Below are 16,548 nucleotides of genomic sequence, written 5' to 3' on the forward strand. Positions count from 1 at the left end.
GCCCCAGTAAGCTACCCCATCCCTGATGCTCAGAGGTGCTGCCCAGCACGTGGACTCAAGGGGCAGAGGGTGTGAGGCAGGCCAGGCTGGATGTGGGGTACCCCATCATTAACCTCTTTCCACAGTGAAGTTTAAGTCTCCGTGCGTGGGAGCAAGGGATGGAAAACACAAGATTCCTGAAGTTGACACAGAACAGGACACCAGGCTTTAGAACTCCACCAGGGACACAACCCTGGGACTAACCAGCCCTCAAAGGCAATGGAGACTGGTCTGCCTGGGACAGCTATGCAATGAGCACAGAGAACGCAGGCCTAATGTTAACTTGCCACTGGACTCTCATATATTGGGGGCTGTCTGGCAATGCACAGAGCACGGCTGTCCAAGCAGCTCTCACGCACCACAGAGCAGATGTGTATGGCGCTGCCCATGCAGAGAAAGGCTCAGCTCAGAAACGGTGTGGCAACTCTTTTTCAGACTTGTTTCTTTGGTGGATTAATGTCAAAAGACCTTTCAAGAATGAGGTTTAGAGGGGTGCACTTGGCACAGGGAGGGATAGCCTGAAGAAAGAGAAAAGAGAAGAGCGAGGATACACCATTTCCACAGCTCAGCCATGAGAAGGGAGGATACAAAGGGGGCAGGTATGCAAGAAGTTTGTGGGGAGCAGTGAAGCAGGATGAAATGACAGCAGAGATGCAGGACAAGGTAGAGTTGTGCAGAACAGGGACCATGAGTTTTAGTGGAAGGAGAAAGGAAACTAATGGAGGGAGCTGGGGGACTGACATGATCAGAGCAGTGGGATGTCAGCAATGTAGGTGGAAAGCAGGCACCCACGAGGAAGCAATGGCAGTAACTGGAGTGGGAGATGACCAGAGCACAAAGGCTCTTAAAACCCATCCTTTCCAGCCTGGTTATAGGAGATTCCTGAGTGAGGGCTGGCAACCTAGCTACAGGGAGAGGAGAGGTGGGTGACAGAGGAAGTGCTGGAGAAAGGACAAGGGGAACGAAGAAGAGCTAACAGCAGGACATCCAGGGAAAGATTTTAGAGGCACTTGGGTGCAAGGCTGAACAAGGAAGATCTGAGAGTCATCGGGGCAAAGGCGGTAACTGACCTCCCTCCCCCATAGCAGATGAAATCCTAGGAATAAGATGTAGATGGAAGAGAAACATGGTGGAGAAGTAGCCAAAAGGAGATCCTGAAAGAATAACTGCAGAGACAGGAATCACCTGCATCCTCCAGAAGCTTGGAGCAAAGGGGAGGAGGGAGATGAGATGCAGGTAGAGGTAAAAGGAAGGTTTGGAGACCAGGGCACACCTGACTGCTCAAGAAAACAAATCCTATGAGAGAGAGAGAGAGAGAGGAATGGGTGTCGGAGATAGTGGGAGTAGCAGAAGGGAAGGGTGCAGGGGACATGCCAGAGGATTAAAGGTTAGAGAGGCCCTTGAAGACTGAGCCTGAGGGAGGGAGGGACAGATGCCAGGTGGGCACACAGCACAAGCTGGCTAGACTTCCTGACAATGTCAGTGTGTTGCAGGGCAGAGGTAAGCCAGCAGCAGAGAAGAGATGATCCACACAAGGCACAGGAGGTGTTCAGCAAGGAGAGGCTGAGCCGTTTAGCAAGGAAGAGGGCGAAGAACAGAGGTCTCGCCAAAGAGGCCTTCCCAGGCACTCAGTGGTGCAGGGGAGTCGTAGCGGACACATGGGGTGAGTGGGCAGGGGAAAGAATTACTAAACAGGATGCTCATGTAGGCCAGTGGCGGCTCACAAGACACCAGCACTTCCCCTTCACTCCTACCTGATAAATTACATTTCAAGTCAGTGAAAATGTTACTTTCCTAACAGATTTCCACATAGGCCATTGCTGTAGCTGTCTCAGTGGCTGCTTGTTTGCTTGTGGGAGGTGAGCTGGCCCATGTAATGATGAAGGCTGGAGATAAGACACTTGCAACAGGTGCTATGAAGCTACTGGGGATGCTATTCCAGTACTAGGGTATTCCTGAATATTGATCTCTCATTTGATGCCTTAGGCCACTGACTCCATTTGGCAGGATTTCCACTGGACACTTTCTAGAGTCTCAAAGTTCTGTTCCTCCCCTGACTATTCAGCCTTTGGAATATCCTTAGCAACTGACAGGTTTGTTCAAACACCGCTAAGGAACTTAAAAAGAAGGGAGCTCTCCGAGCTAGTTTATGCCCTTCGCACAGGGCAAAAGAAAAGGCAGAGAGTCCACAGGACGGGCCAGCCTGAGGGAGAGACGTTACAGCCAGAAACAAGGAGGAACTCAGATGGCCTTAAACCTGGAAACACCCTGCAGGAAGCATGGCAGGAAACAATACTTTCAAAAGACATCTGAAACTGATGAGATCTCCCTTCTCCTGGTCCCCCCTTCTCACCTGGAGAGGTGACAGGGAACTCTACCAGCTCAGAGACCACGCTGCATACTAACAGGGTCTGGCTGCAGGCACTTCACTGGGAGTCTGGGAAGGGCCTTGGTACTTTACTACTCCTGTTTTTGAAGAGCCTTGAATAGCTGCTGTAGACGGACGGAAGCACTGTGTAAAGTTTTAACAGCTGGAGAGTCAAAAGAATAGCGAAGATTTGCTGGCTAGAGAAAAGCCCAACAGAGAAATCCTGATAACACAGAACTCCTCTCTGCACAGGGAGGGGCTCTGTACACTCCCAGCTCAGGCTAGGGATGGGGGGTTTATAATTATTCCTTCACACTGCTGTGCTCCGAAAGATTTTAGTGGAAACTGGTACCAGGCGGACTTCTTACTCTCATCACGCACTACCCGTGGTAGGTTTGTTGTCCCACAGGTTTGCTGGCAGAGCCAGCCCATTGGGGTCCCCCACCCACTCCTGACTGGGCGAGGGGAGAAATGCAAACTCAGAAGACGATTTTGCATTTTCTTCTAAAGAGTTTCTAGCCTTGAAAATGCAGCAGACATAAATGGATCACTGAAGCTGAAAGCTTGTCACTTAATGCACAGAGATGTCCACCTTAAAAGCCCTTCTCTCCAGATTAACACTGCTCAGCGGCTGGCTGGTCTCTGAGAAGAATGAGGCTGGGCACTCATCTCCTATCCGGATAAGACAGACTTAGACGCCTTCACACTATGCCAAGGCAAGGCAGCTCAGGGAGGCTGCTACACTATTCCCCTCTGAAAGAGGCTGCTTTAAAAACTAATGTCAACATTTGATGCACAAGGAGTGTGGAAGCTACCTCCTCCTGGAGCAGCCCCCTTGCTCAGGCCCAGAGGACATGCCAGCCACTACCAAAGCTAAGTTCTGGTTCTCCACTCTCACAGACTCTTCCTCCCCATAGCCAGACACTCTCCTCCTCCTCCCTGGGGACTTCGCTGTGTCCTCAGATAAGCCCCAGGCCCTTGACCTACTCTTCATCCTGGACTCCCAGAGCCTGTGTGTCATTCTTCCACACATACCCTTGAGCTCACAGGTTCTCCTCTCTGTGCTCTCACATATTCCAGCCACTCCTATTTGTGGCTGAATGCTCTCTCCGCTGCCTCACAGTCCTGCCTCACTGCTGTCTCAAGCTCCTAAGCTCACCAGGCTTTTCAGCCCAGATTTGCTGTCAGCCCCTTCTTTGCTGACTCTTCTTCTCCAGCCCCTGGAGCCGATACATGTAAGTGTCTCTTCTACCGCCTCTAGCCAACTGCCTCTATTAAAATACACCTCCCCACACCTGAAGCAACCCTAGTTCAATCACCTGCAGACATCCCAGTATACTGAAGTGACAAGTCCCAAGAAATGCTGCCCATGAGACAGCAACTCAAAGAACAACAGGCATGTCCCTATCCCCCATGAGTTGGGAGTCTCATCCCTGCCTCTCCTGATCCACTTTCCAGACTGCAGAGCAACTTCTCCACCCTTCCTCCCTCCCCATGTGCTGGCAAGCCTCACTCCCTCTTCCAGGCCATTAACTCTCTTCCACCCACCCACTTCACCTGCCCCTCCCAGTCTCTCTCTGGCTAGAGATGAGTAACTCTCCTCCTCCTCATTCCCCCAGCTAATACTGAAATGATTTGCAGCAGCATCTCCTCCTCCAAGATCTACACTGACACTTCTTCCATTATCATCCAGTTTCTTAAGGAAACCACTTCCCCAGAGGTCCCTTTCTCCCCCATCTCCACAGATTTACTCCTGAGATTCCTAGCACTGGTAACTTCTCTTCTGGAGCAAAGTAGGTACCTTAAAAGCCCCGTGCCTAGCTACGAGATGCTGCTGCCACTTGACCGTTGATACTTTCACCTTAGCTCAGGGACCTCTTGACCAGGTAGAAATGAGTGTACATCTTATAGGCATTAATCCTGCATCCTCCGCTTTCCCCCATCACTGGCATTGCTGAATGTTTTGAAGGGCTGGCGGGTCTCTGCACTCGCGCATGGATTTAAAGGTTTCCTTTCTCCAGTACAGATCCATGATTGGCTTGCATGGTATTTTTATTTGCTCGTCCACAATAGCGGAATTCACCACTAGCTTACAGCACAGGCATCAAAGTGCTGAAACTAAGGGCTTACTGCAGGTTCCCAAGCCTGCTGCCCAGCCCCTCACCTGCTTCACACTCACTCTGATTTATCGCCTCACCCGCCTGTAGACCTGCTAAAATTCACAGAAAGAAGTCCCAATCTGCTGCACCTGTAAAGTCTGCCAGAGCAGGGCTTCTCTATGGAGAGCCTTAGCCCATTGGAAAAGTGCTTTGTTCTGGAAGCAGAATTTGAAACTCTGTTTGAGAGGCAAGTTTGGCTGCAAGTCGCCTGCTTCTTCCTGTGATGTGGTGGGAGGGAACAGGGAGATGTGCTGGAGCAGGGTTGCCCTCTTGCTCTATACAGTACTCATTTAAATATCTATTGATAACTTCAAAACAGGAAAACTCTCTCCCCCCCCACCAAAAAACCCCCCAGAGGAAACAAAACTTCTCTTAAGAAATGCACCTGAGCAACCTCACCTCTCTCAAAGCAATCAGTGACAAACTATGAAATCCCCAGTTAGGGCAACATTCGAATCCAGTCCAACTTCAGCCTACACGCCTTACCCCTCAAACACATTCATGGATGCATCACTAACCCAAACTCTCTTTTGCCTTCCACAAAAAGGATCACACACAATGCACGTCTCTTGTTCCATTCACCAACTAATCCATCCTCCAAATATTCAGGTAGTAACAACATGTGATGGATTGCTGACTTACAAGTATGTCTGCTGATAGTTCTGTATGAATGTTTCTGAGCATTACGATTAGTCACTTTGTCTCCTGGAAGAATTTAATCCAAATTAAGAAAAAAAATGGTTACGTGGCAAGAATGGATGTACTCATCCATTCCATAACAGAGCGGTCCACCACTAAGGGGGAGAGAGCACAAGAGGAAGAACAGCCTTGAACAGAGCCTTACAGGTAACCCTAATGGGAAAGAAGGAGAAGAAACACACAGTAGAGAGCACATTGTAGAGCTGGCTTCTCCCTCCTCCTGGCTGTATCACCAAAAGAGAGCTGACGTTCTACCTCAACAAGGAGCGGGGTGGTTGTTTGGGGTTTGTTTTGTTGTTTTTTTAAAACCATTCTAGGTTTCTTCTACATCCGTAGCAACCAACATTATTTGCCATTTTGGGTCACTGAAGGAAGCTTGCGAGCGATGCTATTTATGCTCTCATACTTCATCACTTGGTCCTAGGAATGCAGGACTGCAGCTTCTCACCAACCTGACTGGGGAACTGCTCAATATTAATTTGGTTGCTTCCGATTGTTGATGGCCACCTTTGTGTTTGAAGACATGAGACTTGTGTTCTTCTGTACAGCACTGTGGGATCCAAGGATCAAGACTGCTGTACAAGAGGCAATGATTAACTCATGTGACTGGTGTTGGTGTCCCCTTGCTTCCTTCTAGCCAGGAGGAACTAAGGTGGGAAATTATTTTTAAAACTGAACACACCAAAAAAGGGGGAAAATCCAGCATGGGAAAGGAGTGGGGACCAACAGGCTGAGACTAAAATGGAGTGGAGTCCACGGATCACTAAATGGGAGTCCCCAAGGCTCCCAGCTTCAGACTACTCCAGCTTCAGACTCTGTTTCAATTACACCTTCGTTTAGGCATAATAAGTGGTAACACGGGGTCTTCAGAAAGAACAACTACTATCAGTACAGATGTTGCTTGAGCCGTTTATAAATTTAATGTGTTTATCTTTGGGGGTGGGGAAGCTTATAAATTAATACTCTGTTTTGATGACATACTGCCCCACTGAATTGCTGACTTTTTACCCTTCCTCCTCTCTCTAACTTTAAACAAGTTAACAACCTCTAATTCCCAGGCTAGAGCTATAGTACAACACATTTCAATTTTCTCAAGAACAGCACATAGCAAAGACTTAAGCACACACTCTCCTAATCAGACTGTATTAGATTGAGATGGAAGTGGGGAGAGTCTTGCCTGAAAAAGTAAATTAATGGAAAAAATAAGCATGCCTCCTTAGACGGCAAGTAAAATGCTTCCTGGAGGCTGAATCTCTATCTCCAGAGCCCAAGACAACCACACTGTTTGAACACCGAATGAGATCAGTCTTACCAAAACATTCATATCTGCCTGAGTTCCTGCTCATTCCAGAAACACTGTGTGTTAATATGCTACATTATTTGTTATAGCAAGTTACTCTGTATTGACACTACTCCAGATGTGTCTTTCTTAGCAGCACCAGCACCCAGGGCAAAGGACGCTCTGAGTAGCACTTTTAATATAGAATGTGTGTTTGCATATGTTAGATCTTCCCCTGCTGCCAGTAAAGGTGTTACAATAGTGAGAAACTCAAACTTCCTCTAGTACCTTCTCCATATCTCTCAAATCCACCACTCTTCTCCCCATGCTTAATTGAACTCCAATGTCAATTTATCCCAGCTCTTGCCTCTCTCCCCCAGGCAAACTGCAAGCTCTCTTCCACCACTCAGTTCACCTCTTAATAACATTTTGGACCATGCCAAGGAAACTTCTGTTCCATTCAGGCTTCCTTCTTTCTGCTAGCTATGTCTTCTCCTCTCCACTGTCCTTGCTCTCAATGCAGGCTTCACTAGTGTAATCTAGCCCATCTGCATAGGTGGCTCTGGCATATCTAACTGCGCTCCCCCTCAAGTCTCTATTTCTACAGAGCGCCACAGGGTTCAGTTCTCACCCTCTGTCTTTTCCAACTACCTTCCCACCTCAATCAGCCTCTCTTTACCTTTGACATTCACTACCACGTTTAAGCGCATTAAGTTCCTTATTCAGAAAAGCTGTTGAAGAGACAATTTGAAAGAAAGATGCCATACAAGAGAGAGTTGTATAGGTGTGATGCTTTGCAAGATGAATGCCTTACCTCCTCTGAATTCTCTGCCCCGCCATCCTTCCCACCACCACTGCTGCTGCTGGGCTTTGTGGTGCTTTTAGCAGACTTTGGAGGCTCCTGGGACAATGAGAAGAGAGCATATTCAGTTGCACTGGGCTTGGAAAAGATTTAATTCTGTTCAGTTAGACACAAGTTTCTGTGGGCTTGGCTACACTGCCCCACTGTTCAGACCACAGGGGTGCAAAGAGCAGTGTCTTGTGCACCAAAGTGCTGCCCTATAAATCCCCTGCATGGACTTTGCGGGGGCAAACTAAAAGGTTCCTAGTTCACTTTAACATAGTCCTCTTCAAACAGGGCTACGTTAAGGCGAACTAGGAACCTCTTAATTTGCACCTGCTACATCCACACAGAAGAGCTATAGCGCAGTACTTCAGTGCACAAGGCACTGCTATTCACACTCCCACAGTCTGAACGGCAGGGCAGTGTAGATATTGCCTATATCTGCTTCACTCTTTCACAGACTGCCACGGAGACACCACCCCAGCAATGATCCATGTTCTTAAAATGGGGGCTCCCAGAGATACTTCCTCCCCTTCACATTGGAGAACTCTGCACCCAACTAAGGCTGGGGCATCCCAACTGTCCAACCATTACATACATCATATCCTCTTCCCAGCCAATTTGACTCGGTAACCCACCCCCTGCAGTGTGGAAAGCTGGCAGTTAACCTCCCAAACAGAATCAGGCTACAAGAATGCTATCACACTCCCAAAGATTCCCTCAGAAGACCTGGGGCCTGTCCATGGCCCACCACAGATGGATGATGGGGAATGCAATGCCAGGACAGGACAGCAGCTGGGGAATTAGTTTAGATGGTTACAGAACAAACGTTCCTGATACAACATGTGGCTAAAACACCAGCCCTACGAGAGGGCATCTAACAGCAAAAAAGGTACAAAGAATTAGTCAACACGGGACTCACAAAAGGGTTGCAATTAAGCCATGAGCGCACCAGGTACAATGGGAAGGAAAGGGACTAAAGAGTGCTTGTGGGGGAAGAAACAGAGCACTGGGGAGAAGAGGGTGGGGGACAGGAAAAGAGGTGGGAGAGCTGGGGTTGGAGAGAAGTGGGAGAAAGAGGAAGTAGGGGGGAGAGAGAAGCCAGAGCCAGATAAACAACAGACGTGCAGCAGCCAGGAATGTGAGCGAGGCTAGTGCACCCAGAGGACGGGCTTAGAGTGCAGCACTCTAGCCTGCTGCCTGCAGACACCAGTGCAACATGCATGGACAGTGTTTTCACTGTGTGTGACCAATCTGTGCTGTGGTCCATGGCAATGTATGTATCAGATGCATCGTGTATGCACAGGCCATGGCAGCATGTTCCAGGTGGGTTTCCACACCATGACCTGTGAGTGAGCACGGTGTGGGTGATATGACCCTGGGTTATGGCAACATGTTCACCGAACATGTCCTGCCCACACACTGCTTGCTATGGCACTGCATGCAATGCTGCAGCCCGACAAGTGCCTGAGCCTTGTCACCACTAGCATCGAGGCCACGTGTGTGTTTGCACGATGCAGGAATTGCACCATGCCGCTGGAGCTGTTGCCTCTTTTTGCACCAAATGTGCCTGGACTGTGTCAGAGTTCACAGGCAGGTGCTGATTTATACCTGCACTGCAGGCCTGGGGCCCCTCATGTCTGCGCCATAGTGCTATGCTATTGCCCACGTACTCCTGCCTGGGGCACCGCTGCCCCCCCCGCACCATGGCACCTTGTTACTGACCCCCTGTTGGGGCAGCACTGCGGGACCCACTGCCCCCCACCCTCTCTTCTCCCTGGACTACAGCCTCCATACTTCTTTACCCACAGACCCCTCTGCCCCGGCACTCTCCACCCTCCTACCCCATAGCTCACTCCAGGCTCCAGCCCCACAGACCCCTCTGCCCCTGGGACCTCTGTCCCACAGCCCCATAGGCCCCTCTGCCCCCGCATTCTCCACTCCTCGGCCCCATAGCCCCCTCCAGCCCCACAGCCCGTGCCCCTCCGCCCCCTCTGCCTACCTGCTCCATAGGCCCCTCTGCTCCCACATTCTCCACCCTTCTACTCCATAGCCCCCCATAGCCCATGCCCCATAACCCCCGTGCCCCTTCACCCCATAGTCCCCTCCAGCCACACAACTCATACCCCATAACCCCCGTGCCCCTCCGCCCTGGCACCTCCACCTACCCGCCCCACAGGCTCCTCTGCCCCCACACTCTCCACCCCTCTGCCCAATAGCCCCCCACAGCCCATGCGCCCCTCCGCCCCCAGCCCCATAGCCCCCTCCAGCCCATGCCCCATAGCCCCCGTGCCCCTCCGCCCCCACAGCCCGTGCCCCTCCGCCCCCGTGCCCCTCCAGCCCCACAGCCCGTGCCCCATAGCCCCCGTGCCCCTCCAGCCCCACAGCCCGTGCAGCCCCCGTGCCCCTCCAGCCCCACAGCCCGTGCCCCATAGCCCCCGTGCCCCTCCAGCCCCACAGCCCGTGCCCCATAGCCCCCGTGCCCCTCCAGCCCCACAGCCCGTGCCCCTCCAGCCCCACAGCCCGTGCCCCTCCAGCCCCACAGCCCGTGCCCCATAGCCCCCGTGCCCCTCCAGCCCCACAGCCCGTGCCCCTCCGCCCCCGGAGGCTGCAGCCCAGGCCCCGGCGCACGGCCGGCCCCTTTCCCTGTCCTGGCGGGAGGCCGGGCCAGGGGCAGGCCGCGGGGGGCCTGGAGGGAGGGAGTCGCGCTGCCCGCCGGCCCCACCTTCTCCTTCTTCAGCTTGTAGGGCATCCCGGCTCCGCTCGGCCCGCTCGCCGCCGCCGCCTCAGCCGGGCCCAGCCGCCTCCCCGGCCCAAACCTGCCTAGCAACAGCCTCGCCGGCCGCACGTCACTGGCCGGCGCCGCCGGCACGGAATTTCCTCATTGGTCCTCTGCCGCGCTGCCTACGCCAGCAGCCGCCGCGGCCGATTGGCTGGAGCGCGACCCCGCCCCCCGCGGGCCCATCCTGGCCCCCCCTCCCTGGCGCTGGAAGGGCGGGGCCGGGGCACGGAGAGGGGCCCAGAACAGCCCGCCACACCTCCCGGGCAGGGCCACGTGGCGCCAGGGGAGGAGGCGCCCGGCCGCGCCGCCTAGCGGGCGGGAGGGGAACAGATCTGTGGCTGGGCCCGCAGGGAAGGGGACAGGCTCTCCCAGGCGAGCAGGCCTGGCTCTACCCAGGTGGCAGGGACAGACCTCCAGGAGGCAGGGGGGCGCTGGCAGGGCACAGCACGGCCCCCTTTGCAGCCCCAGCCTATTCTGCCCGCCACATGGCTGCTCACCCTTGGCAGGGCTGAGTGACCACGCTACCTACGCGAGGAAGACGTGTGGCACCTTAGAGACTAACCCATTTACTTGACCATAAGCTGTCGTGAGCTGTAGCTGTAGGTCATGACAGCTTATGCTCAAATAAATGGGTTAATCTCTAAGGTGCCACACGTCCTCCTGTTCTTTTTGCGGATACAGACTAAGACGGCTGCTACTCTGAAAGCTACCTACCAGCTAGGTGCTCCCCCTCCCCACGGGTCTGTGGTTGGGTCCATGGGGGAAGCTCTCCCATCCACCTGGTGCTGTCCACACCGGTGGTTAGGTCACTGTCACTGCATTGCTCAGGGAGGTGGATTTTCCCACGGTTATCCCCACATATGTTGGTAGTGCAGACAGGGGCTCAGCTGCCGGTGTGGGATCACGAGCCAGCAGCATTAGGTGACTTATACCTTGGTGCCGCAGGATCACTGGCCTCCATGTTTACCTTGAGCAGCAAATGTGTGAAAGCCACAGCTGGCCTTATCCACACTAGGATTGTCATGTATGTTTGCCAACACTTGTTCCAAACTCACCTTTTTCCCTAGAATAGTCATCCACATCTGACAGGCTCCCCCAAGACAGGCTGGGTAACCTCACCTACCTTTATTCTGAATCAGATACATTTTGACTTGTTTTTACTGCTGTAAGAGGGCACCTTTATATGTCCATTTAGCTGCCCACCAATGTCCATCACAAGTAGGATCGCACTGGTAGTCTCCTGCTGCATGAAGGAAAGGTGGTTTTTTTAAAACCACGTATTAACTAATACAAGTACAATCCTAGTGAAATCAAGGCAGCTGTGGCTTTAACACACATTAGCAGATTGAGGTAAAGACTAGGAATTTTGATTTGCTAACATGTTAAAGCTACAATTGCCGTACATTCACCTGCCCCAAAAACACACCTGTCCAATCTTTTTTAGTATTAATATCTGATAGACATGCCTGATTTGTTAAATGAGTGCAATCAGGGATTTCACTTGAATTAATAAAATCCCCAGAAACAACATGTTATGTGAAGTGTAAAGATGCTCACTTTGTAATATGGTAACACCCTGTTAAACAGAGAGACCTCATGATTATATTACAGTATAATGTTTCTTGAAACAAAAGTTTATTTTAAAATCCATTAACATTTCCTAAATAATTAGTAAAACAAGCAAACCACAAAACCTACCACTGGCTTGAATTCTCTAGGATTTTTCCATGTGTCAATTACCATGTAGCATGTAGCATGCTAGCATGTAGTAAAAACTTAACTTTTTTCCTTAGTGAAGACAGGGCTTTAATGTCTTGAGAGAGAATCTGATGTCCATGGAATGTTTGGTATATGAGTTGGTTGTGTCAGGATTACTGACCATATAGATTTCCTTATGGAAAGGCAGGCAGCAGCAAATTATTCAGGAATTCTAGGCCATAAAGAAACTTCATTGCAGGCAAAACAGCATCTGATCATGCAGATCTGTAGGAATGCTTTAATTCAGGTGTTGCCGCTGTTCAGCACTAAAGACACAGCAACAACTGCTCAATTCATTAAAATATTTTATAATAAAGAACTATTTTCTGTGTGAGTTCATTGGTGAGCGTAGTGGTTGTCTGGTTTCACTCAGATAGTATGCCCTTGAATTAACTCACACAGAAAAGTGATAAAAGACACAAACACCCTATCACTCATGGAAGAACACTTTTCACAAAGAGAGAAGGGGAGTATGAGGCTGGCTGACTGAAGAGAAGGGAGGGAAAATATTTGGGGGGGGGTTAACAGAGCCACACCCTTCCCCTTTATATCTTTGTGGGTTAATGAGTCCCCCTGTCTCAGGGAATCAGCAGAACCCACTTAACAATGCCCAGTCGGACCAATATCTGCTAATTGGGTGGGTGTTTCAGGCAAACTGCTGACCCCACCATATCAGTCTCTGATTACTTTCTCCAAAACAAAGAAGAGATGCTTTGGGTTCCACAGGCATCTCTCCCCCTGGACACAAGCAGCCACTGGCCAGTGCTGCATCACATCTGCTTGAGGCCAGCTTGGGAAGCCAAGCAGCTACTTAATCTGAAAGAGCAGGCAGTGACGATGAGTAAACAGATTTGGGGATGTTGGAGTGCTAGGGCGGAGAAGGAAACCCATGAAAATGCGGTCTCACTCTGCAGGAGTCAGAGAACCAGTACGTCTCACCTATCAGGGTGGCTGGCAGAGGAGAAAGATTCTCTGCATGCACCTAGCATAAATAGGATAGCAACTAGCTTCCATTATAAAGCCTAGCTTAGCACCCCATCACTTGCACAAGGCCTCCTCATTCAAACTCTTTTCTGCAGTTGGTGCTACAGACAAAGGCGTAACCGGCTTGGCAGCTAGTGAGTTGGGACAGCTGCTTCTTATGCCTCACTATTTCCTTCCACTGACTCACCCCATGTGTCTATTACATCCCTCTGTCATCCTGATTCCCACTAGACTGGCTGCTGTGTTAGGGCCACGCACAGCACAACGGGACCTGTGTCTTCGTCCAGCGTCTGTGCAGCGCCTAGCGCAATGGAACCTGTGTCTTCCCTCTGTGTCTGTGCAGCGCCTAGCGCAATGGGGCCTGTGTCTTCGTCCAGCGTCTGTGCAACGCCTAGCGCAACGGGACCTGTGTCTGTGCAGCGCCTAGCGCAACGGAACCTGTGTCTTCCCTCTGTGTCTGTGCAGCGCCTAGCGCAATGGGACCTGTGTCTTCGTCCAGTGTCTGTGCAGCGCCTAGCGCAACGGAACCTGTCTTCCCTCTGTGTCTGTGCAGCGCCTAGCGCAATGGGGCCTGTGTCTTCGTCCAGCGTCTGTGCAACGCCTAGCGCAATGGGGCCTGTGTCTTCATCCAGCGTCTGTGCAGCGCCTAGCGCAACGGAACCTGTGTCTTCCCTCTGTGTCTGTGCAGCGCCTAGCGCAATGGGACCTGTGTCTTCATTCAGTGTCTGTGCAGCGCCTAGCGCAACGGAACCTGTCTTCCCTCTGTGTCTGTGCAGCGCCTAGCGCAATGGGACCTGTGTCTTCGTCCAGCGTCTGTGCAGCGCCTAGCGCAATGGGGCCTGTGTCTTCGTCCAGCGTCTGTGCAACGCCTAGCGCAACGGGACCTGTGTCTTCCCTCTGTGTCTGTGCAGCGCCTAGCGCAATGGGACCTGTGTCTTCGTCCAGTGTCTGTGCAGCGCCTAGCGCAACGGAACCTGTCTTCCCTCTGTGTCTGTGCAGCGCCTAGCGCAATGGGACCTGTGTCTTCGTCCAGCGTCTGTGCAGCGCCTAGCGCAACGGGACCTGTGTCTGTGCAGCGCCTAGCGCAACGGAACCTGTGTCTTCCCTCTGTGTCTGTGCAGCGCCTAGCGCAATGGGACCTGTGTCTTCGTCCAGTGTCTGTGCAGCGCCTAGCGCAACGGAACCTGTCTTCCCTCTGTGTCTGTGCAGCGCCTAGCGCAATGGGACCTGTGTCTTCGTCCAGCGTCTGTGCAGCGCCTAGCGCAATGGGGCCTGTGTCTTCGTCCAGCGTCTGTGCAACGCCTAGCGCAATGGGACCTGTGTCTTCCCTCTGTGTCTGTGCAGCGCCTAGCGCAATGGGACCTGTGTCTTTGCCCTGTGTCTGTGCAGCGCCTAGCGCAACGGAACCTGTCTTCCCTCTGTGTCTGTGCAGCGCCTAGCGCAACGGGACCTGTGTCTTTGCCCTGTGTCTGTGCAGCGCCTAGCGCAATGGGGCCTGTGTCTTCGTCCAGTGTCTGTGCAGCGCCTAGCGCAACGGAACCTGTCTTCCCTCTGTGTCTGTGCAGCGCCTAGCGCAATGGGGCCTGTGTCTTTGCCCTGTGTCTGTGCAGCGCCTAGCGCAATGGGGCTCGTGTCTTTGCCCTGTGTCTGTGCAGCACCTAGCGCAACGGGACCTGTGTCTTTGCCCTGTGTCTGTGCAGCGCCTAGCGCAATGGGGCCTGTGTCTTCCCTCTGTGTCTGTGCAGCGCCTAGCGCAATGGGGCCTGTGTCTTCCCTCTGTGTCTGTGCAGCGCCTAGCGCAATGGGGCCTGTGTCTTCGTCCAGCGTCTGTGCAGCGCCTAGCGCAATGGGGCTCGTGTCTTTGCCCTGTGTCTGTGCAGCGCCTAGCGCAATGGGGCCCTGGTCCCTGACCAGACACTGCTGACATGCTCTGCGCTCGCTCTCTACAGTAGACAGGCGCCGCTCTGTGCTCGCTCTTCGTGATCCTGGCTCTGAAGGGCCGCCCTGCTCTCGCTCTCTATGGTGCCGAGGCAGCGCTCTGCACGCGCTCTCCATGGTCCTGGCTCTGGCTCCGCTCGCTCTCCGTGCTCCCGGCCCTGGCGCGGCGCTCTGCGCTCGCTCTCTATGGTACAGAGACACTGCTGCTCTGCGCTCGCTCTCTATGGTAGAGAAGCACTGCTCTGCGCTCGCTCTCTATGGTACAGAGGCACCGCTCTGCGCTCGCTCTCTATGGTCCTGGCTCTAGCAAGGCGCTCTGCGCTCGCTCTCTATGGTAGAGAGGCACCGCTCTGCGCTCGCTCTCTATGGTCCTGGCTCTAGCGAGGCGCTCTGCGCTCGCTCTCTATGGTAGAGAGACACCGCTCTGCGCTCGCTCTCTATGGTCCTGGCTCTAGCGAGGCGCTCTGCGCTCGCTCTCCATGGTAGAGAGGCACCGCTCTGCGCTCGCTCTCCATGTCCCGGCTCTGGCGCGCCGCTCTGCGCTCGCTCTCTACAGTGTTAAGGCACCACTCTGTGCTCGCTCTCCATGGTCCTGGGTATGGTAGGGCGCTCTGTGCTCGCTCTCTATGGTAGAGAAGGGCCGCTCTGTGATTGCTCGCCATCATCTTGGGTCTGGCGCGGCGCTCTGCGCTCGCTCTCTATGGCCCCAATGCGCCGCTCTGCGCTGGCTCTCCATGGTGCCGGGGCGCCGCTCTGCACTTGCTCTCTATGGTCGTGGCTCTGAAGGGCCGCTCAGCGCTCGCTCCCTATGGTAGATAACGGGTTGCTCTGCGCTCGCTCTCCATTGTCCTGGATCTGGCAGGGCGCTCTGCTCTTGCTCTCTATGGTAGAGAGGGGCCGCTCTGTGCTCCCTCTCTATGGTACACAGGGGCCGCTCGGTGGTCGCTCGCCGTTGTCTGGGGTCTGGCGGGGCACTCTGCGTTTGCTCTCTATGGTGCCCCGCTCTGCACTCACCCGCCATGGTCCTGGGTCTGAAGGGCCGCTCTGCGCTCGCTCTCTATGGTAGATAACGGGTCGCTCTCCCTGGTCCTGGCTCTGAGGGGCCGTTCTGCGCTCGCTCTCTATGGTGCGAGGCGCCGCTCTACGCTCTTCCTCTATGGTCCTGGCTCTGGCGGGGCGCTCTGAGCTCGCTCTCTATGGTAGAGAGGCACCGCTCTGCGCTCGCTCTCTATGGTCCTGGCTCTAGCGAGGCGCTCTGCGCTCGCTCTCTATGGTAGAGAGGCACCGCTCTGCGCTCGCTCTCTATGGTCCTGGCTCTAGCGAGGCGCTCTGCGCTCGCTCTCTATGGTAGAGAGGCACCGCTCTGCGCTCGCTCTCTATGGTCCTGGCTCTAGCGAGGCGCTCTGCGCTCGCTCTCTATGGTAGAGAGACACCGCTCTGCGCTCGCTCTCTATGGTCCTGGCTCTAGCGAGGCGCTCTGCGCTCGCTCTCTATGGTAGAGAGGCACTGCTCTGCGCTCGCTCTCCATGTCCCGGCTCTGGCGCGCCGCTCTGCGCTCGCTCTCTACAGTGTTAAGGCACCACTCTGTGCTCGCTCTCCATGGTCCTGGGTATGGTAGGGCGCTCTGTGCTCGCTCTCTATGGTAGAGAAGGGCCGCTCTGTGATTGCTCGCCATCATCTTGGGTCTGGCGCGGCGCT

General features: G+C 53.5%; 1 protein-coding gene across 1 annotated transcript in view; it reads right to left on the minus strand.

Annotated features, from left to right (window-relative positions):
* Nucleotides 1-10,219, minus strand: part of PPP2R5D (protein phosphatase 2 regulatory subunit B'delta) — a 46,035-nt gene extending 35,816 nt beyond the window's left edge. The window contains exons 1-2 of the mRNA XM_084624888.1: nt 10,114-10,219; nt 7,359-7,445 (exon numbers count right to left, since the gene is read on the minus strand). Coding sequence (XP_084481014.1) covers nt 7,359-7,445; nt 10,114-10,140 — 114 coding nt within the window. The 5' untranslated portion in view covers nt 10,141-10,219. The remainder of the gene's footprint in view (nt 1-7,358; nt 7,446-10,113) is intronic.
* Nucleotides 10,220-16,548: the final 6,329 nt, after the last annotated feature.

Source organism: Lepidochelys olivacea (genome assembly GCF_965140295.1).
Source record: "Lepidochelys olivacea isolate rLepOli2 genome assembly, chromosome: 3".
In the NCBI taxonomy this organism is placed as follows: Eukaryota; Metazoa; Chordata; order Testudines; family Cheloniidae; genus Lepidochelys; species Lepidochelys olivacea.